The following is a 23,557-nucleotide window of genomic DNA, read 5'->3' as shown; positions in this document are numbered from 1 at the left end:
CACACATGACTCTATATTTAAATATACAGTCTATCTTTGGCCAGCCTATACTCAGCCACTTCAAAACCAAGATAAACTCACACAGATCTTAAAGACTTCTCCTCTAGCAGGGAAGAAGTTAATGGAGTGATGTGTTTGAGGTTGGACTTGGCAAATCTCACCTATCTTCAACTGGAGTTTTAGACAGTCAAACAATTAGGCACTTTCTACATCCTTCATGGAAAGAAAAAGGCATTCCCTGTGCTACTGAAAAATAGCAGTAGCTTTTGAGAATGCATCACTAGGAAGGTGCTAAAATAAATGCAGTGTTAATGGTAAAGGATAAACTAGAAATGATATACCCCTTCCACTTGTTAGTGGGCAGTAACACATTAGCAGAATTGAATTGTAATTACTTATTTCTGATGCTTTGGCAATTCACAGCCCTTGCCAACCCCATGCACAAATCTGTTTGATCTGACATCTGCAAAATGACGACCAGAACAGGAACATGCAGCCACCAACTGTGTTATAAGCAAGTACCTCAGCTCGTGACAAACATGTTACTTGGCCAGGGACTAATATGGATTTTTCTGACACTCACAACAAAAGCTTTAGCCAGAAAACCTCCTCCCCTCCCCCACATCTACCCTGGTAAACTTGCTATGGACCTTCCAGGTTCCCAACAGATCAGACAAAATTGTTCTAACATAGCTCTAGTTCAAGCTGAGATCGATCTTTGAGAGCTTATTCTACAGGCAAAATAGTGTTGTTTGTTTTAACATCAAATTTTATGGTGGAAGAATGTCTATCCATAATTAAGCTCTAAATAGCTGCAAACGAAACAGATCAGTTTTGTTCCTCCCATGCTGAGGAATGACCACAGCTCAAAACTTTCGCATGTTACAAGCAATCAAGACCCTACAAAATCCAGACAAGTAAACTCTAATAGCGGATTACTTACTTGCCATTCCAGCAAATACATATTGTGAACAGTCCTAATGGTTCCCAAGTAGCTGTTCACAGGATAAGGGTGCTCAGATACCCAGACAGCTATAGGGTTAGAAATGTAAGGCTTCAGAAGTCCCAACACAAACAGAACTGTTTCCCTCAAATGCGACTTCATTCATGAGATTTAAAATTGCCAGAAAGCTGTTTTTTCACAACTTGCTGAAATTAAAGTCCATTTCAGAATGCAGAGCAGGTATCTATCAACATTCATCTTACATCAACTCATTTTCTTTCCACTACATTTTCCTATGATGAAGAGTTTGAAGCAGGTACAACTCCAAAATATCACTATGTACATTCTTGATTTTATGAAGGTTATGTTCATTTAGTATACATAATACTGAATAATACCAGCTATGCTTGTCTAGCTACTATCATAAGCATAACCCAATGATCAATAAGCCAAAGGTCGGGATTTTTCCTGTTAAACAGGCACCTTCATTAGGAAATATATTTGGAAGCCTGTTTTGTGCCCCACTGTCTAATGTACCTTCTCGTGAGAAAACCATGTCATTTGCTACAAGTTTTATATGAATTTCCCTTCTGCTACATGGTGTTTTATTAGGATGATGGGACTCCTAGCAGTGGAAAAAACTAGAACAACAAAATTAACAACTTTTATAGCTGAAATATCCCAATCCCTGAGCGATCAAGAACGCTGCTTTATACTTCTCACTAACCTTCAGCCTGCTTAACACTGCACATGTACTCTCAGTATGCAATTTCAGTGTTGCTGTAAAATGACACATTAGAATCAGAGCTTCACATTTCTATCATAACAGGCACTGTGCTGCTAATTGACTTTCATTATATATTTGGTTTTAATTTTCTGCTTTGCAAGGACTGATTTTTTCTCCTCTGGATGTAATATTACCGTACAGAAGCTTCTCTCTTTCTCCATAGAATTATATGCTTTTCCACAAACAAAGTAGATTGTTGGTTTTTTTCCTCATTTCGGTTCAAATTCCACCCTTACCTGGAAAAATACGAACGTTGGCCACCATATGGTTCTTAATTCCAAGTAGCTCTCAAGGCACTTTGAGTGCAGATCCTCTACTGAAGTGACAACATGGCCAAAAGCTGGACAGCTTGGCAATATGAATCCCTTGTGACAAGGAAATGCAAGCCAGAGGTGCCCAAGGCCAGTATCATCCCAGCTGCTTTAGCATCTGACTGCATGCTCAGCCCAAAGTGGAGTTTCTGGCCTCTAGAGCACTACTGTTCTCTCTCCCTTACAACATGCTCCTGGACCTTTTCTCACTCACCAACTCACTTGTCCAACACGTACAGCTCTCAGACATACAAAGATTTTGCCACATACCAAATGGAGGCACAAAGGTCATCTGCGCCCACCATGGTGCATTAATTTTTAACACTTCAGGCTTTACACATTTTACAGTTTACTTACAAGAGAATATTGAAAGGATATTGACAGAATATTGCTTCAAAAATGACTGAATTTTTGCTAGTCACAGCAATACTCCAACCTGTAATTTTAAAATTAACCAGTAAGAAATACCTATATTGCCACCAAAAATACTTTAAGCTGCATAATGTTTGACAGGATTCCAGATGTTCTTATGATATCAGTATTCAAGACATACAGCTAGTTGACACTCTGTGTGTGAGGGACAGAACTTCAAATACTTACAGCCAATCATCATCATGGCAACAGCAAAGATCTTCTCCCCATCTGTAGTCGGAGCGATGTTCCCAAATCCAACACTGGTGAGGCTGGTCATTGTAAAATACAACGAGGAGATGTAGACTGAATCCTTGCTTGGCCCACCTTCCCATTTCCCAAAGCCCGATGTGTTAAAGCGGTAAGGTGTTCCTATTGACATCCCCAGCTGATAGAGCCAGCTCTCAGTTCGGATCGTGTTTGTATCCTCATCGATAACTTCATAGTCTCCTATGCTGTACCAAATGCAGGCCAACCAGTGCGCTGCAAGACCAAACACACACACCAGCAGGACCAGGACTGCTGCTCCGTATTCAATGTAGTGGTCCAACTTCCGAGCCACACGACCCAGCCGAAGCAGCCTGACCACTTTAAGTGAACTGAAGAGGCTACTGATGCCCTAGAAGGACAAAGCACAGTGACCATTAGAATCTAATATAAAACCAATAGCATTCATAACTGCAATTTCCAAAGACACAAGGGGATCCATAACAAATAGATGGTCATCAAATAACACCTGAGAGATTGACACTTGAAAAGGTTAGTGGCCCTTCTCAGGGATGGATATACGCACTCTTGTCTTCATCCACTAACATTTTGTGGGTTGCTCTCTCAACTCCACTTTCAGATTATTTGAATAGGTCTACAAATACATTTGTAAAGCCTTCAAATGACAGGCTATTTATTGTACATCCAGTTGTGCAAGTAGACCATCCCTGAGGATCCTGATGCTATTTTAGGCTGACCGAAAAATAAATGTGGAAGTCACTGATTATTAAACCATACAAATCTAATGTTGAGAGGAACATAACCAGACACTTATTGAATTCACTCCAGCATCTGGAGTCAAGAACCAGTTACTTATGATCCTGGGCAACACACATCCTCTCATGTCTCAGATATAAATCAGTTTGCAGTATTTAGCTCAGACATACCAGGAAGATAAATAAAGAAGGCCAAAACCCACCGGAAGTGCCTGGCAACTTGTGATTTTTCAGTGTAACAGGACATTTCCTAGGACTTTATTTTCATATATAAGAATTCACACACTGATAATCAGTCCTCTGACATTTCTCACATGGATTACACAAAGCTTAACTGATTTCAAATATCTCACTACCTAACCCCCACATAATATTCTTCTTACGACAGCTTTGGTATCAATGTAGTGTTTCTGTGCTGGTACTAACATGGCTCCCAGAAAGCAGAATTAAGCCAGCATGCAGGATTTGGGATTGTAAACTTTTAGACAGATTTGCAATTCCATGCATAATAAGTTAAACCAAAAAATTCAAAGCCATTTAGGGCATGAGAAGATCTGAATAGCCTTTCATAAAAATCCTTTCTTTTCCCTACTCCCTCTTATCAAGACTGTTTCATACATAGAAGTCTGATTGAAATTTAAGCAGACTGGTTTAATGAGTATTTCTGGAAACACGTAATTGCATACTTCTGGTCACCAGCTTTTACTGGAAGTTTGTTTATTCCTGAATAAATACGACTGATTCAGTATCTTAGGCTGGTTCAATGCACTAGAAGAGATGTTTTATTAAATAATTACATAAAGCATATTGACTCATGTTCCCCAGGACTGCAGCAATGTATTTCCCTTTTATTTCATGAATTTGTCATGATTACATTGACTCATTTTCAGAGACAGATGTAATTTGTTACCTGGGAACACACTATCAATTCATATTAAGTATTTGGACAGGATCTAACACAACCAGGGGGAGAACAAAAGAAGAACAAAAAGAGCAGCCTTGCTTTAAATCATGGATAGATTTGAAGAGATCTGGAAGAGACCAAGTCATCTGTTCTTTCAATGATTATCTACGCAAAACATTTCAAGTCACTGATGCAAAATTTCCTTCACAAAGGAAAAAGTTAATTTCCATTTCCCATTCATTCCATAGCCAGCTCTGTTTTGTAAGCAGTAGAGCAAAGCCTTGATGCCAAGGCAAAGAATATGACACAGAAGGCAAAGGCCTTCATTTCCAGCCAAGGGAAAGCAGGTACTTCTGAACACTCAATATGGAGAGGAAAAACACAACAAACTATAACATGATAACTGTATTTTAGAACTGGATATGAAAGTCCATGAGTGACAAGATGGACAGTCTCTAGATTCTAAAAATCCACATTCTGACATTACAACACAGCCTCTAGCCCGTTTCCTCAGGATCAATGTTCATTTCTCGCCTTCCTCTTTGCGAACTTTAACATCAGAACAATCATGTTCTATATTTTGAGAGGTCTCCAGTAAAGGCCTGCTTCTAGCTTCAATCTCAAAGCTGAAAGATTCAGGAAGGACTTAAAAGGTGGAATTTGGTTAATTATTAATTGAAAAAAAAAGAATTAGAAATAATTGTGGGGAAAAAAAAAAATCACAGAAGAATTTGGGTATGAAAAATGGGACTGCAAAATAAATCATTTGAAATCAGATTTCAAACATTTCAGGCAAACTGCTTTGCTCTTCTCCTCATTTCTCTTTTGAAATTCCAAAAAACAAGAAATTTCGTAAAAACATTTAAAATGTGATAAAACTGCATCATTTGGGAGAAAGTGAGTCTATAAATTCTGGCCAGAGGTAGACAGAAGTAGGGCTTTTGTACAAAACCAACTTGCTTATTTATAGGAAATACAAACTTGATTTGGTTGTGTTGAAAGGATGCATTTAAGATGCAGATTAGTCACAATATTTCACCTGATGCATTGTCAATAAAGAGGCTAAAGGTTCGGAAGAAGCTTTGTAAAAAAAACCCAAACCTTTCTTTTTCTTTCAGCATTAACAGTATTTTCTATTTGATTTCCTCAGAGGAAAGGATTTGTCTGTTCTAAATGAATCAATATCAAGAGGAAGAAAAGGCGCAGGGAAATAATTATTCATGTAACTCTCCAAAATGACTAAGTGACAGAATTTCAAATGGGTATAAACAATGGAAACGTAATAGACTGTTCAAAGCTGATACAGTAGAGAAAAATCAGATCATTCTCCAATACTTTAAACCAGTACTCTGACACTAAATTTAGCAAGTAATATTTTAATACAAGAATAGATCTGCTGGATTCAAAATTGACATTTTTAGACTGCCACTTTCCAAAATAGAACTGTACTTTTAGATTACTGTCCATTTTCATGCTCTTATCAGCACAGATTATTTTTATGCCTTTATCATACAGATGGCAGCATGATGTCATGCATAAAAGCCTGAATTCAATTTACTCTTCTTGATGTGTGTCCCACCCTCTTAGCTCTGCCACTCCTACAACCTTTGAGAGACAGATTAAGAGACACCCAGAGCTCCTTCTGCCCAAAGTAAATATGAACCTCAGTTCACAGAGCTAGAAATTGCACTGCGGGTCCCAAAGAGGCACCCCCAGATGCTCTGCTCTAAAGGATGACCATAAGGAATATCTTTTAAACCCAGTACTCCTTGTTCTTCATCAGGGACTGGAGCGATAGGACAAGGGGTGATTGGTTCAAAGTGAAATGGGAAGTTCAGGTTAGATATGAGGCAGAAGCTCTTCCCTGTGAGGGTGCCGAGGCGCTGGCACAGGGTGCCCAGAGAAGCTGTGGCTGCCCCATCCCTGGCAGTGTTCAAGGCCAGGTTGGACACAGGGGCTTGGAGCAACCTGCTCTAGTGTGAGGTGTCCCTGCCCATGGCAGGAGGGTTGGATCTAGATGAGCTTTAAGGTCCCTTCCAACCCAAACCAGGCTGGGATTCTATGATTCTGTGATCTGCGTGGCAGTCAGGGAAAGGGCAAGACTAAATAATATCCCACAAACTTCCACCTTTGCCTGATTTGCTCTGACACAGTTCCATCTACTAGTACTCTATTCAACAGAAACCTTCCCCTGCGGGTATGCAGAAGCTAAAAAATCTGTTATATGGCCAGGGCAGACAAACAGTATATTTTTTTACAATATTTTGTTACAGAGAGAACTTGTGTGCAACACTTAAACCTGCAGCACTTAGTCAAACATGGCAGAAAATGCCTAATTTCCCATAAACATACATGAATGACACTAAATAAAGATTCTACCGCTGATACCTGCATATAGTTGTTGAGAAGTATTTAACAGGTTGGCAGGTTTACTCTCATTGCCAGTAATGGCTGATGCATAAAAAGGGAAGAGTCTGTAGCGAGTCCCCTCCAAACCAAAGGGCAAGCTCAGAGCACTGAAAGCCAGAAGAAATAACTCTGTATCTGCTGGTGGAGCAAACCTGAATATCAAAAGCCCTTAAAATAATAAATACAACCACTCCCCCTTCCTCTCCTCCTAGGCAACCTTTGCGGAGTGGAACTGCACCTCAAACTCAACAGAAAAACAGAGCAGCCTCAGTCCTAGAGGAAAGCAGGACCCACATTTTAGATTCAAGGAGAATGCTTCGTAAGTTTGCTCATGAAACAGTGCCAGAAGTACACTTCCATGTGTAATGTGTCATTAGATCTACTCACTAGATACCCTGCATATTTACACAGATCTTTTTTGTATCTCCTTGTTTTCTTCAAGCCCTGGTCTACTGTCAGTGCACCCCTTGTCTCACACTGGTATTTCAGCCATGTAAGTCATCTCCTTTCCAAACACAGGATCCAGGATATCCATGTTTTGGTTCTAGCTTTGCACCTAACAACAGAAGATTTGTGCCATTACTTTCATATCCATAAAAAGAGATGGAGAAGAGACACTGTGATGAAGTACTTTGTGAAGTGTTTTGAAAACATAAGGGCTGTAAGCAGAGTAATTAGTAGTTACTTGTGTTATGTTCCCCAGGATCAGTGACAGTGGACACTGCAGTGCTAATGCCATACATATAAAAAACACTTGCTGCTGTTTATTTGCTATGCAAAATTATATTCAACTCATCGAATACTAAAATTCCACCTAGAAAAAAACAAAATACAAATTGTTTCAAGAACAGTAATAAAAATTAACTACAGCCCTTCCAAACAAGTAAGAACCCATTTTCCCTTCCAAAACAAGATGTAGGATGAAGAACTGAAATGCAACTTTCACCACACCTCCTTCAGCTGTAGCAGCACTCCCACTTTAGTATCCAATTCAATCTGCATCACAATATTCACTTTTTAGGCCTTTATTTACTTTCCACACATACAGATAGAAAATACACTTAGCCCAAGCATTAAGATTGTCTCTATGCTCAAAGGAAATATAATTTACTTCCTTCTTACTATCAATTTTTAAAAAGAGAAATATTCAGTACTAGCACAAATCTGTCATAAGTTTTCCAGCACTTTCCTGTCATATGGAACTTGTGAAGTTCAGGCTTCATCTCAATTAAAGGGAGATGCAGGAGACTAAAAGCTAACCATTAAGAGAATGAGAACGAAACAGAACAAAAAAATAAGTTAATTATTTATCAAAAAAAGGGAGGCAACGAACCGAATGTATCACTACCAGAAGCGAGGCAAGAGCCATGGCCAGCACCGCTTTCCCTGTGATTCTGAAGCGAGCTGTGCTGCAGCCTGGCTCTGCCTATCTGCAGTGACATGGCACCCTGTCAGGTCATCGTTAGGACTCCTCATTTCTGTTATTTGCCTCTTCTGATTTTCTTCATTAGGCCTGAGAACATGACCTTTCCTACAGAATGCCATATTTAGCAGCCAACAGATGAGATAACGTTATCCGCACAGGTCAAAATCAATATTGAAACCCTCTGGTTGCTGCTGTGGTTTTTCAGCACTGAAGAAAGCAGACCTCTAGACTCACAAAGCTTATTTTAGCCAGACATCTGCAAACTTCATTGGAATCAAAGGAGAAACGGTAATAATTCATGGATAAGAGCACAGGGCGTGAGAAGAGATAGAAAGACTCATTTGTGAAACTGTGCCCATGCTTGTCCCACACACAAATGCACACTCAAAACCCAAAAAATCCAGGAAATGAACTCTTTTTTTTTTTTATTAACTTTGAGAGGAAGAATGAGGATAAAGAGAACATGTAAGTAATCTAAAGAAATCCCACTTTCCACAGCATCAAGTAAAAAATTTGCTCCTGACAGACAGCAATCTGCTTCCCAATGCTTCTGATTCAAAGAAGCTTTTCACTCATCTTGAAGAGGCAAATACCCAAATAAGATTTAGTGCTACTGGCATCTAATACCACTACATCTTTCCTATTCTAATCCCACCCCTAATATGAAATAGACTATAAAGCAACCATTTAGCTACTCAAATAAATACCCTTTGCTGTCTCATCTGACTTTCTGCCTCAGATCAATACAAGTATGCTGAAAGAGGGAGAAAAGAACAGAGTAACTGATCCCTGCCTCTGAAACATGCTTCCCTTTATATGCAGTGCAAGTATCACTCTAACAGCAGTTTTCTGAAGTAATTCAGAATCTAATATATTCAATTAGCTCTCCTTCTTGGACAAAGGCTATCACCATACATTATCACTGAAAATGGAATTCAGCATTTTAATTCTTTTAGCCTTATACAGATTGAATAGCTTATGTAGACTACTATTCTCTCTTTAACAGTAAGATAAATCAGGTCATGCTTTTCAAAGCTTGAAGAAGTAGCCCTGAAACCCAGTAACACTCTTACTTATCTGTGACTCAGCAAAAAGACTAATCTGAACATCAGTAGTGCAGAAGAAGAGTTGGCATCTTAACAGCCACAGCAGAACCTACAGAGTAGGTGTTGGACAGGAACACAGCAATACATCCTCCTCTGGTATTCTTTTGGAAGGGGCTATCCATCAGCAGACATCATAGATGTCTCTGAGCCAAAGTGTATAAACCTGGGCAAGACCAGGGAAGCAAGCAGAATTTAAATGAACTAAACACCTTAAGCAGGTTTACAGCAGAGGAGAGAATTTAACCCTGGATGGGTTAAACGGCATTAAGAGCTCTGTAGTGCCTATATACAACACCAACACAATCTGGAAAACAGAGGATTTAGGGTGAAAAGGCAGCCTGCCCCTTCAAAGGTTGGCATAAAGGAGACACTTCATTATTACAGACACTACATTATTACAGAATCATTGAATCATAGAATATTAGGGTTGGAAAGGACCTTAAGATCATCTAGTTCCAAGCCTCTGCCATGGGCAGGGACACCTCACACTAAACCACGTCTCCCAAGGCTCTGTCCAACCCGGCCTTGAACACTGCCAGGGATGGAGCATATTAGCATGGATGTTGGGGTTTTAAGGAGGAACGTTAGAGAAACTCATATTTGATTAGGGGAAAAAAGGGTAGGGGGGGAGTAGACAAAGAATAGAGACACCCTGAATCAAATCCTCAAGAGACTGTGAACAGTAAGTGCTTCTTTGCCTACCTGGTTTATAGCCTGGCAGTCCACGGTATCCCAAGAATCTGCTTTAATTTTAATTAACCACAGAAAAAATGTTCATTCATTTCCATATTTATCAATAGACTCACATGCAAAACACAGCATTGCCTAACTGGACAGATCCCAATAAGAGTGGTGAACTATACTCTGTGTCAAACAGATTTCATATCATACAGCTGTTTACAGTTAAAAAGACTTTAAAATTATATTTTCCAGTTTGCAAAGTTCATCTAACCCAAAATCTTTCTTTCTAGGCCCCTATTTATTCCATAAAACTATAAATGTGATAATTTATCCCCTTGCCCCTTATTGCAAGGGAATGGTAAAACAAGCCTAGGGAGGTTGCATGCTTTTCAGCACAGCTACTTCAGTAATTCCTAGATAGCTAATTTGTATTAGCATGAGATTATTCCACTAATAAGGTTTAAATTAATCTATTGCAAAAGTACTGCCTCGGAGTTGCCAACAATCTGACCAGCAACACATTCATTTTTTCCCCTCTCAGCTCACTGTTTACTTTCCAGCTACAGTGCGCTCACTTAGCACTAAGTAGCTTAATTTTCCTCTATTACTTCTGTATTACTTCTATTACTTCTTCTATTAGTTTCTTCTATTACTTCTGGGATTTTTTATCATAGTAAATTTTGTCCTTTCAATGCTGTGTATCTTCTTTGCCTACACTCCAGCTTCTCTCTTATTCACCCACTTAAGTGAACACTAGATCATTTATATTGAATATACCTTTCCTGATGATCTTTTACTATGCCTTTATTTGTCTTGAACCTCAGCTAATAAGAGTGATATATGGTTCTCACTTCGGCATCATCCAACAACTGATCATGGTGTTCTGTTCAAATACAGATAGCAGTTACTAATACAAACTCCATATTCCAGAGATTTATATGGTGGTGACATGACTGGATTCCACTCCTACCATGAGATTTCACAACAGTGTCACATGTAATAAGTAAAATTTTTTCCAATATAAATTGTATCTTATGGTGTTACGGCTGAAAACCACAGTATAAAATTGCTCAAGCTGACACTGCAAAAACATGCTTCAACTCGCCTTTGGCATTCAAAGTCTTAAATTGCACTGCTCTTGGCAAAAAATTGTGGAATTCTCTTTAAGCCTGGTTTTTATTAAATCTCTTGATTAATGTCTGAACACAAAAAGATAACATTATCCCCCAAAGTAGGTGGCATTTCCTTAAGTGAGAAATAATGCTAATTACTGTAAAACCATTACTGACAAATCTTCTTGTAATCATTCAGATTCAAAAGAGATTAATACCACATGTTTTAAGGGCTGTGTAAACTTTTGACCAATATTTTCTTTTCTTACTCAAACTACACTACAGGATGATGTATTGTCTTAGCATTAGAAAGTTTAAGCCTAGCATTAAGTTGATTCATCAATCAGTGCAAGATTTTCTCTTCTTGAAGTTTTATGGCAGGTCAAGAAAGTAATTCATATTTAACTGTATAATTAACTTCCCATATAGAAAAGCCAGGAGAAACACTGATAACTTTCCTTTCATTTAGGTAACAATGGGAATTTCTCTACAGCTATTTGTTCCTTCCTTTGCTGAATCTGTTCACGTCTGAGTATCTCTGCTGTCTTTGAGCATAGCACTGGAGATCAGAAGCTTCATACATTCTCATATTTAGTTCTATGGCCTTGAATAAAAACATTAATGTTTTTCCTTTCCTCTTCCATCTGTAGAATGTGGCTATTCATCCATAAGTGTCTCTTGTATTAATTGTAGTTATTAATAGTTGTATTGATTAATATTTAATGAATTCAAATGAGTTTTGTGGATAAAAATATTCTCAACCATGCAGAGAGGAAACTGGAATTTCAATTATATTAAAAGATGTTAATCGAAAATATACTTGTGTTCCAAGCTGCAATAAACCCAAAGAATTATGAAATTGCCTGAAAAACACAGAAGTCACACTCAATTTTGTGTCAAGAAAATATTTTCCATTAGATCTTCTAGTGGAATGATGAAGTAAATTGCAAAACAAAAAGTGACTTCAAAATAGAATAAAAAAATCCAGTATCAGAATATTTTAAAATGAGGACCTGCTTGTCAATACTATTGATCAACTCTAGTTTCAGATATTAGAATTAATCTTACATTGCTGGATCACTTTAAAGATGACAAAAATAGTTTCACTGTTAATCTATCAAGAGCTAAGTGATGCGACAGTTCCCAAATGACCTGGAACCAAAAGACCCTCCACACCCTCTACACGCACCTTTTTACTTCTTCAGGTTCCATGTCCCTCTCAAATCAATTAGTCTCCACCACAGTAATTACACTATGCTTAAAAAACAAATTGACTTGTCAAGTCAGTTCCTCCATAACATCCTCAGTGTCTTCAGGGATGTTCCTTTTAACAGAGAATGACAGCAGGCAGCAGCAGCAGTGAGCTTCCACCCGCCCCAGTCCCCCCTCACTATAGGGACTGCAACTGAGCCAGGATTCCATTTCCTCCTGTTTAACATCATATATGGAAAATAGCAACACAGGAAAATAGCAATTCATATCCTTCATCTCATTTTATCACTATGTTGACACTGGGTAGCATTTAATACCTGCAATTTTTTTTGGAAGAGTATTCACAGTAAGACTAAACCAAAAAGCCCCACAGCAGCCACGGCCACCTACTAACTCCAGTCTCCTGGCTCTAAGGGAATTCCCTTTAGCAGAATCAAAGTGACACACAGATAACAATCTGAGTTTGGCTGCTTGTGACTTGAGAAGCAAAAGCCTCACACCTAAATTAATCCAACTGTGAAGTAATACGGGATGTAATCTGGGGCGAGAGACAGGTAAAAATTAAACCAGCAAGTTTGAAAGAAAGGGAGTTGAGCCACAAGGGAATACTCTCCACACCAGAGAAAAAGATACAACGCAAAGATTTGCTACTTCGAAGACTCCTCGAATGTGGCACTTTCCCCCTTTATCTTCTTTAACAGAAGATTACCTTTCTCTTGACAGGCGGTTCATGAAACAGTGATCAGCATATACTGCCCTAACCCGCCCCTGATGTGCACTGTATTACTCTGCTGGCATTGCTGCCAAACCCCTCAGGTAGTGTAAAGCACTCTATGAGCCCTTAAACAGTAGTACAGCAATTTACACCAGTGGAAACTCTGCTCTAATGACTCTACAATGATTTATACCAGCTAAATGTCGGAACCCACTAGGGGAAATAGAGGTGAACACTCTTGAAAGGATAGCATCAAGAAAAATGTTTCTTTTTCCCTGGGCATGATAGCTAGAATAACTAAAACTAACACTGTATACTGATGGAGACTGTTGAAGAGCCATAGGAAAACTGAAGTACCAATCAGCCTCTCATTGTTACAAGGCAACACTGAGATGGAGAACCCAGAGAAATTCACACTCACACAAAGATTTCTCTGCAGAATTGCTACCATGAGCCTGAGAGCGCCTGTGCTGGGCGCAAGGGCTGTCACAGCTACTGGTGCAGATGTTTTCCTCAGAGGTGTTCTGTAGGTCACATCACCAGTCTCGAGGTAGGAAGTGTTCCTCCAGCAAAATCATCAGCAGAGCAGGTTGCTACTATCTGCAGTGTCTGCAGTGGGTGAGAAAAGCTTCCTCTGCCTCCCCCCCTGCTTTCTTTTTACTCTTTCAGTCTAAATGTCAGCAACTGATAAAACAGCCACTTCTTCCATTGCTTTATCAGTGCCGTGGCAAAGTAATATGCAGCCTGGGTCCTTTTCACAAACAAATATTTAAGGACAGGTCTCACAAGGCTTTTTTGCTTCATCTCATTTGTGTTATTTCAGTCTGTAGCTTTATACAAAATGAAAACCTCTCTAGGGAATGAAATACCAAATAATACCATGGTTTTTCAACTATATTCAATAGTTTGCCTACTTGCCCTCAAGTCATTGAGAAAAATACTTTAAACACCATAAATAAGATAGAAAAAGTATGCAGTATACTTTTACAGAAGTAATGTGGGTTTATGTTTTTCCTTTATACCATGGGCACATTTTAAAGGAACTCCTAAAAATTAAATTTTACAGGCTAAAACTTACATACTAAGCACTGATGAGATGTGTATGTATGTCCCAGGGTTAGTTGTGTCACAGATACACAGAGACACATAATGAGTTGATGGCACAGATTTCGTAATATGTAATTAGAAACTGGACTGCTGGAATCCTGTTTAAGATTTTCTTAACAATTCATTAACCCTCTGAAACTATTTAGGCATGGAACCTTATATACTTAGATTAGGGATATTTTCTTGGCAGCCTGACCCAGTAGGAGAACAGGCAGCTAAACCAGGGTAGTACTGTGGTTTTAAGTTTCTAAATGTTAGTTCTTTTGCTGACTTGTGGCCTGTTCCCAAAGAAATGAGCAAGAATTAAGCAGTTAGATTTTCAGATTTCTCCTTATCCTTTTGTCTAATTATAGAATTACCTAACAAGCATCAAAATAGCATCTTGAATCACTTCACCCTTCCCTTTAAACAACTGTTGGCAAACAGTGCTGCGTAGATCACCAGATACTTTGTGGTGGTCTAGGAAGATCTAGTGAGTCACTGCCTGCCTCTTTGCCACCTGCTATACTGTATTAGAAGCAGCTGAGGAAAGGGAATTTCACTTCCCAATTGTTCATGTGAAGAATTGCCATTAGCAGCCATACCCTGTTTGGTCAGCAGTGAAAGCAAGAGAATTCTGCTCTAGGAAACTATTCTGACACAGCAGTTCAAGCTATTCATGGTAGGTCAGATGAAGCAGTTCTCCTCAGTGCTGTACAGAGGTTCTGCTGTCTGCTTCTGCCTGTCCTCCTGAACTCTGAGATTGAGAATGAAGGGAAATAAACACGGATTTCCACCAAAAACCTCAGCCTCTCCCAGTGCAGTTAAAGATGGACTCTTCTGGCTAGGACTCGTAAGCAAATTTCTATATGTGCTGAGGGCAGCTACTAGAGACATATGTATACTAATTCACTATATTTCAAAGCATTCATTTCTTTCTTCTCTCCCCCACCTCCCCGCAAGGACAAAGTAATAATTACTGGGTGGAACTCATATACTGACCTCATCAACGTTCTCAAATGCATTGATGACATCATACGGCAAGCATGAGAGCAGATCGATCACAAACCAGGTCTTCAGGTAATTCATGCGAATGAGCTTTGGGTCAGAGATCACCTCTCCTGCTGGCCCCACAAAGGTGGTATGGAAATTAAGCACAATGTCCACCAAAAAAATGACATCTACAATGCTGTCGACAACCAGCCATGCCACATTGTTCTGTTTGGTTTTAAAGGACACGTTGTAAGGGACCAAAATAGCAGTGTAGAAGGTTAAAATCAAGATGATCCAGTCCCAGGTAGTCTTGAAAACACAATAATGCAAAATGATATGTGGTGGAGTCTTTGGTGCCTCTTGTTTGTACTGGGGGAGAATTTCCGAACCCAGCTGCAATACCTGTAGTCACAAAGATTTCAGGAGAAAAAGAAAACATGCTTAATGCTTTAACATTATTTTTCACACTGTAGATTCTCAAGCTCAGTACAACAGTTGATTAAAATACAGGTCCATTAATTCTTACCACCACCAAATGCTAAGCAAGTCAGCATAAGCATTCTGTTAAACAAATCAGCATAAACCTAAGAACAGTTGTTTCTTTTAATGCCATTAATTACTTTTTGACACTAAGCCTAATGTCCTGGGTCTCCAAGACATCCAGAGACAGCTCCTTCAGCAGTCTAAATAAAGGAGACAGATAAATGATGGGCAGAAAGGCATTGCAAAGAGAAATCAATGGCAAAACCAGGAACACCATCACAACTTCCGAGTTCCAGTCCAGCACTGGGGCCACTGGACCACACTGTTTTTCCACATTGTCTATTTAACTCTTCATTATACTGTACCTGAAACAGTCTTATACTACAATCTATCATGAATGCACAGGTCATTGTTCCTCTTCTCTGGGCTGTGCACAACCAAAGCCCAAGGTAACTATCATTAGATTCAATAAATCCATTTTGAACCTTAACTTTTCACTGAGAGAAAAATCAGTGTTTTCACTATCTGATGGTGCATAGTTGAGACACAATGCATTTAGGTCTGAATTCATAAAAGCTGTAATCAGCAGAAGATCATCTGTCAGCATGTGTTTTAAACCCTGGACCTGAACCTGAGCACAGCTCCAAGTGTTCTGCATAACAGCAATCTTGATCAATGCTGCCCATTTTAAGTCTACTGTCTCCCCAGTTCTGCACACTAGTGCAAAGAGTGGACAGTATGTGTTTAATAGGGAACTAAAGTTTCTTTTACATGCCTATGGACAAGAATGGGTTTGTTTATAGCTATAGATACACATGAGGGGGAAACTAACATGAAGGACCTGTCTGCACATACGTTACATTTTAAAATGAAGTTTACTCTGGGTGAGTTATGGATGAAAACTGAAAAGACAGAGATTTGCCCAAGTGGAGTGTGTTTGCTAAATGCCAAACTCACAGAACCTGTGAGAACTCTTTAGGAGCATGGTTCCTTTCTCACATTTATTTACAAGTAGTTCAAGCAGCTGGGAGCAGAGAAGGAAATTAAATAGCCACCTTCTCAGGGAGAAGATCAGACAATATAGGTATAATAGAAGGATGTCTTCCTTTCATGCTCCTTATCTCAGCTTTTTAAATGTCAATTATTTAGACAAGAATTTTTATCTGCAGGCTTTTCTGAGTGCTTTCTGCTATTCTTTTTCTGTGAACTGGTGGGCTTTTTTTTTCCAGCAGATTAAGCCAAAGGGGACAAAAGAAAACAATCAGCTACAAGAGTCCTACTTGGACAAAACAGACTCAGATCAAGTTCCCTGCTGCTTTGAATCTCACATAATCACTTACTCTTGTGCACAATGGAGGTCAGGCACTGTCAGATCACAGTCCCTTGCACATGTGGAATGGCAATGGGAACTGCAAGCCTGCTGACTTTAAGCCCACTATGTTCTCCAGAAGAGAAGCAGCACGACCTGCTCAGAGACCTGTGCAGTAGCACGGAGGTATCAACAGTTTGAAGACAAAAGAAGAGAACTTGTTTGCAGTCCCAGCAGTAAATGTTAGGATGTCTCTTCTTGACAAAAGGTCTAGCCCAAGATCAATAAGGCAAATACCTCTTGCCTTCCCTTCTGAACATCACAGCTGCACCTGAATCAGTTGGGAAGCACTGAGCTACTACTGGTTTGTATGAGGATTTGCATGAGTAGCAGCTCTAACACACAATCCTAGGCCTGAAATACGCTTCACTGGGCAAGGAGAGTCCTCTGCAACATTCATTCACTGGAGTAACTCATCACCAAAACCAAGCACTTTCTACCATGTAGTAACATTTTCAGCCAGTTAACTGGATTTGAGCTCGAATGCTGAGATTTTACTAGCGTGGGGAGATTGTATCTCCCCTTAAATGCAGGGTAAAAACATAATTGCTTCTTTTGCAACCACATGTCTCCTAGAGCTTATTTTTTTTAGCTTCTGATATAATACGAAGAAGTCAAATATTTTGGTAACCATTCCAATCAGCACAGGAACCTCAACCATGAAACACTGAACACAAAAATCCTGTTAGTTCTATTCAGATTGATTCTTACATACACATACACCAGTTCTAGACTGAGAATTGTATCATGCACTCCATTTTGGCCACCACTGGTCTCTTGGTACTCCAAGAACTTGTGGAAATCTTGCATTATCCAAACTAAAGTTAGTGGAAAATGTACTAATGTATTCCCATATACCTGACTAATAGAAACAAAGGCAAGAACAATCTCTGTTGAGTAATAAAGAAGGGGCTAAATTATGGCGTCCAATATTTTGCTGTAAATCAAAAAAAGAACTTACAGTGAAGCCAGTAGAACTGCAGGGATGTAAAACTGAAATGAATGCAGAGAAAAACAGTTTCTAGTTTCAACTCATTAAGAAAATAAACAACTTTGCTGCTTCAGTGTTTTAAAATGCTATCACCAAGTACAAAGCACTCTCCTCAGCTTGTTTGACATTCCAGGGCTACAGCACAGGAAAATCAAAAGATTGATGTCTTCTTCCTTTTTTATTTAGAAAGTAAAGGTACTCTAAACTACCTGAATGCCTAGGGACCTTATTAATAAGTCTTTTGAATTTCCATTACCACCTTGGAGTCTCTGGTTAAGCTCTACCAGTGGCTGGGTAAAGTGATCAGGGGCCACGGCTTTAGCTGGTCTCCAGTGGAAGGCTGTGCACCAGCACTGTGAATGTGAATGATAGAATGGTTTGGGTTGGAAAGGACCTTAAAATCACCCAGTTCCAACTCCCTGCCATGGGCAGGGATGCCTCACACTAGAGCAGGTCTGTCCAACCTGGCCTTGAACACTGCCAGGGATGGAGCATTCACTTCTCTGAGCACCCTGTGCCAGCGCCTCAGCACCCTCATAGGGAGGAACTTCTGCCTTAGATCTAACCTGAACTTCCCCTGTTTCAGTTTGAACCCATCACCCCTTGTCCTATTGCTACAGTCCCTGATGAAGAGTCCCTCTCCAGCATCCTTGTAGCCCCCTTCAGACACTGGAAGCTGCTCTGAGGTCTCCACGCAGCTTCTCTTCTTGAACGGAGGGGCAGGGACAGGGCAGGAGATGGCATGGGATGACACAGGGATATCAATCATTCACAGCGGGGGGGAAAGCAACCTGCAGCAAACCTGAGGCATCTCCTGTCTTTTGTTTGGGTGGGGGTGACAAGTTCCAGCCCTGGCTCCCTCTCATTACATCACTAAAGCACACCTTGTAAAACCACTCCATCTTGCTTGCACTGCTGGAGATATGAACTGTCATTTCACAGCTTGAACCATAGAATACCAGGTTGGAAGGGACCTCAAGGATGATCTCATTCAACCTTTCTAGGCAAAGCATGATCAAGACTAGATGTCCCAGCACCGTGTCCAGATGAGATGTCCAGCATGAGATGGAAGAAGAGCATTGTCACAGCTCACACCACTTCTCCTGGGAAAGGCAACTTGCTTTACACACTGGCAAAAGTCTTGCAGCCTCCTGGACTGCAGGCCAAGAGCTTTCAAAGGCACCAAATTCTTCTTTCATTGAAGGAAAACACCTATAATGAAGCTTAATTATCTTGGAGAACAAGCATGTGCTTTTAGCATTAGGCACCGCAAGAGAACCCAGTGCTGTACAGGACCAACAAAAAGATGTCCACAGAGCTTCGTGCTAAAGACCTAGGGTTTGCCAGGTTGCTGGACTGGGAGCTAGGAGAGCTCTTTTCTCCACTTCTTGCCACACACAGTCTATTCCATCCTACAGACATATACACTACCCCTGGTTCACCTGGAGATTAAGAGCTATAAGCCCCACTCTCCTTGTACCATATATCAAAGCCAGGTAGATGCAAAGACAAATCCTATTCCAAGCTGCTCTTGCTGCACTCCAATCTCTAGGGAAAGTAGTGCCAACCTGAGGCACAGCATCTGCTGAAGCAGTCAGGTGTGGTTAGCCACCCACATGAACTAACTGAATTCAAACTGCTTGTAAACGTACTTCTCCTGGAGAGGAAAAAAACCCCACAAAAGATGAATACAAAACGTACACAATTATATAAAGCGATATGCTGAGCTTCCCCCCATGTGCACTGAACAAATCTTTCATTACTATTCTTCTCTAAATAACTGAAACAGCCCTGGGTTTGGAAGATATTTCCCTGTTATGCAGTTATACCATAGTAAAAGAAATATTTGTTTCAGAGAGTTATTAATGAAAGTATTATTCCAATTACTTATGATTCATCAGCCACCACAGTTGTATTATCTGCATTTATTATTTGTGGTAATGATGCATGATGTTTTAATAGCTCTCCAAAGCCAGAGAATATTATTTCAAGAGCAGAAATGACAAATTTCATCATGGGTTTCACAAGGCTGGGTTTTGGGGTTTTTTAAACATAGCAAAATGAAAAAGTTATCCTAGATTCGTTAAAGACTGGTGAACACATCAGTTAGGGCTCATAAAAGCGCATCAACAAGTGGTTATGATTTATTTTTAAGACTGAAGGACTGGGAAGGAAAAAAAAACCCCAAACGACACGAACAATCATCCATTTTCAGCTTAATCTCTCCCTTTTGTGTGTTCAACTGCACATATTTGCTTTCTCTCACTCTCCCTTGCTTTTTGTTTTCATAGGCACCCACACAAATTGCTCCCAAGCCAAGGACTAGGTGCTAAGCCTCAACTTGGAGTAGACTTTAATGGCAGTTATAAGTCCCTGGTAAACAAAGTTAAGAGAAAAAAGGCAGAAGTTCCATTATTCAGCAGTGCTGCTGAGCACCACTGTCATTTTTCTGCTTTTATTTCATTTTTTAGATCATGACACAATCCTGTTTATCCAGAACTGCCTGGCCAATGTACAGAGTACACCAGCTAACATCACAGGTGCAGATGACACATGCACTATGCGGTGACCAGGAAGAATGGTTCCTCCAGTCAGCTCCTTGGTGATAAAGCCACAGAAATGTATAAATGACTTCACACTCTTCTCGCAAAATGTACTCTCAGAGTTCCCCAACACCCCTCCATTAACTGCATAATTAATTAAAGCAGTTTTCATATGACTGCTGTTAAAGAAGTCAAGCTAAACAAACCTACACATACTGGCAAAGCCAGAGGCTGAGGCTTGACACTGCCTGTATTACCCATGGCCTGCAGATAAACCAAAGTAGTTTGTCACTAACACCTTCCTTAAACTAACACGTTATAAAAGGCAAAAGAAATTGTAAGCTTTTGTGGCAGGCTCCTGGTCTGTATTTGTTCAACACTTTGCCCCACTCAGGTTCTAGGACACTGCTAGCTCCTCAGACATTCAAAAATAAGTGATAAAGAACTAAAATAGACACAAATAATAACCCAACAAATGAAGAGCCTTCTCAAGCAAACAAGATGGATGTGAAATGCCATAGCAAGTAGGAAAAGAAAGAGGATGGATGTTAATTTGAACTTAAGATTCTAAATAAACTACTGCAGAGATGAAGCAGGAAAAAAAAGGATTTGAAAACACAACAGGGAGCAGTTAGAGACCCCGTGTTCAATATTATGAAGAGACCTTTCCAGAATAGGAAGCCTGGCACCCCAGATGTCTTCAAGGGGAGAAGAGTGGGCCTGTCTGTGTGATCATGTGCACTCTGCTTTTCTCTACTGTAGTTCTATTAACTTAAGTGGAATTAGGACAGATATAGAACAAGGTACCTAACATCACAGTTGGGGCTAATGTTCTTTTTAAACTAATGACTGCAATATTCAGTCAGCAATTAAAGAAACTCAGTTCAGACATGTGAACTATACACTTGCCCTTTATTATTTGCAATGAATCAACTGCCTGTGCCACTTCGAATACTTGCAAAGACTTGTTGAGCACATGTGGCTTGCAAGGAGTTTCATTAATGTGCAGTCACTTAGGTCCAGACTAAGGTTTGCTAAACCAAACAGAATAACCTCTGACCCTTTGCCTTACATTCTACTGCCTATATTTTAGCATGAACTACAGTTCAAGGGTAGACTTCTCTAAAGAGAAGGAAGGATTATTTGATGCTAAGCCTTGAGTAAGATTAAGAGGAAGACTATCCAAATTCCAGGACACTAAAGCAACCTCAGGTTGGACATGTGACAATCAGATGGTATTCCTACATTAGTGTGTCCATGTGAATGTCTGCCCCCCTGTGCTAGTATGATTTGTTATTTCGGTGCTTCCAACAGAAATCAATTTCCCATTCTTGAGTGTATCTATATTAAATCCTGAACAGGTAAAGGTCCTGTCCATAGGAATTTCATTGTCACATGTGATAACAGTACAGGACTGGGCAGGAGTTATTTATTTCGCATAGAAACTAAGATGTAAACAGGGCAGAATTAAGAGAGCACTGTTTATATGGACACCGCATGGAAGCCATCAGTGGCTTACAGCTCCAGCTACACATGGAAGATTAAGAATTACTGACAAGAGTTACAGCTGCTGCCATAGCATTCACAGCAACAGGTGAGACCAGAGTGCCATGTTCTGCGGCCATGCTGTCACTAACACTGTGTCAAGACTTTCCCTAAGCTGTTTTTACATCAGGGGGACCCTGCTACTGGCCCATGAGACAGCTACAGGAAACTTGGGACAGTCTCTCCCCCTCGTGGCGAAAGCCCTACAACCCTAAGTACTCCATGGAGCCTCCTCTGCCTGGTGCTTTACTCAAAACTTTGGGAGTCTACTTAAATCACAAGGTTTCATTCTCCTAATCTGTCTGCAGTGTTGCTTGCGGCATCTTACAGCTATTCCATCCATAAAACCAGTAAGACAGACATACATTTTAACCAGTTTGTAAAGCAGGATAGGGATCCCACTGAAGAAGAACTAGACATCAATGAATGCAGAGAACAACCATGTCAAGGATTCTCCAGAATTTCCTTCTGTACTGGCCTGTTTCTCTTACCTCAGTGTTACACAAATGAATAGTCCGAGATCCTACTAACACCAAGGTTCTCAGAAGAATAGAAACTAAGCAAAAAAGTATTACTTCACTAATGATGGCATTATAATACTTTGCTGAGATACAGAACACACCACCACAATTAGGTTACATGAAGTCTTTTGGACACCTGTTTCCATTCCGCTGTCATGGGACACGTTTCACAGCACACATGCCATGTTCTGAGCTCCTATGCCTGCCATCAGCCTTGATTCCCAGGGGAAGGGAGACAGATACAAAGACAACATACCACAGAGGCTAAAACCATTTCTTTAGGGTCTCTCAGGGAAAGAAAATGTTACCTCAGCGAGCCGTGAATGCTTGTGGACATTCTCTCCTTTCTGCACGCTGGGAGCAAGCTGCTGCAGCACGCCCCGGCTGCTTGTGAGGGCACGGGTCAGGCGGGCAAACTTCCCCCAACCTTGAGAAAACATGCAAGATTATACATGTTACCACAAGAAAAAGCTGCAAGTGTATCACAGAAAGTCTCTCTCGAAAAAGAAGACAAAAAACAAACTTAAACCAGAGTTAAATGCTTTAATACTGACCATGAAGGGAATATAATCTAACCAAGTACCAGCTAAAAGCAAGCCACAGAATAGGTGTCAGGGTGGTAAGGTAACAAAAGCCAGGACTGCAGTGCCTTGGTATTCAATGGCTCGCCAAGAGTGCTGTTACATGAACTGCATCTTTTGTAAGGATAAATGTCCACTTTACAACTATCTTCTGTTAAATCCAGTGGGCAGATCTGGACCTCGCAGCACTGCAGAACACACTCCAGGCTAATCAAGATGTAGGACTAGAATCACACACAGTGAAAATTACAGTTGCTTGTAAGAGAAATGAACCTGGCCTCAGTTGTATCAGCCACAGATCTAGCATAAGCAGAGGAATATACATAAGATAATAAAAAGCAGAGCAGACAAAGCAAAACAAAATCATTAATTTTATCCTTTCTAAACAAAAAGGAGAAATACACAAATACATTTTCTCAAACTCTAATAAAACATTTAGCAGCTT

The 23,557-nt window shown here is 40.1% G+C and overlaps 1 protein-coding gene across 2 annotated transcripts in view; it reads right to left on the bottom strand.

The window, feature by feature from the left end:
* The window catches only part of KCNH1 (potassium voltage-gated channel subfamily H member 1), a 191,041-nt gene that overhangs the window by 132,592 nt on the left and 34,892 nt on the right, over positions 1-23,557 (bottom strand). For both annotated transcript variants that reach the window (XR_003993536.2, XM_030499828.2), the window contains exons 5-7: positions 22,840-22,958; positions 15,089-15,481; positions 2,642-3,071 (exon numbers count right to left, since the gene is read on the bottom strand). Coding sequence is in view for 1 of the 2 variants with exons in the window: in XM_030499828.2 (XP_030355688.1) it covers positions 2,642-3,071; positions 15,089-15,481; positions 22,840-22,958 (942 nt within the window). In the remaining variant the exon portion in view is untranslated. The remainder of the gene's footprint in view (positions 1-2,641; positions 3,072-15,088; positions 15,482-22,839; positions 22,959-23,557) is intronic.

This window comes from Strigops habroptila, chromosome 10 (assembly GCF_004027225.2).
Source record: "Strigops habroptila isolate Jane chromosome 10, bStrHab1.2.pri, whole genome shotgun sequence".
In the NCBI taxonomy this organism is placed as follows: domain Eukaryota; kingdom Metazoa; phylum Chordata; class Aves; order Psittaciformes; family Psittacidae; genus Strigops; species Strigops habroptila.
This window is presented reverse-complemented; position numbering and strand designations above follow the sequence as displayed.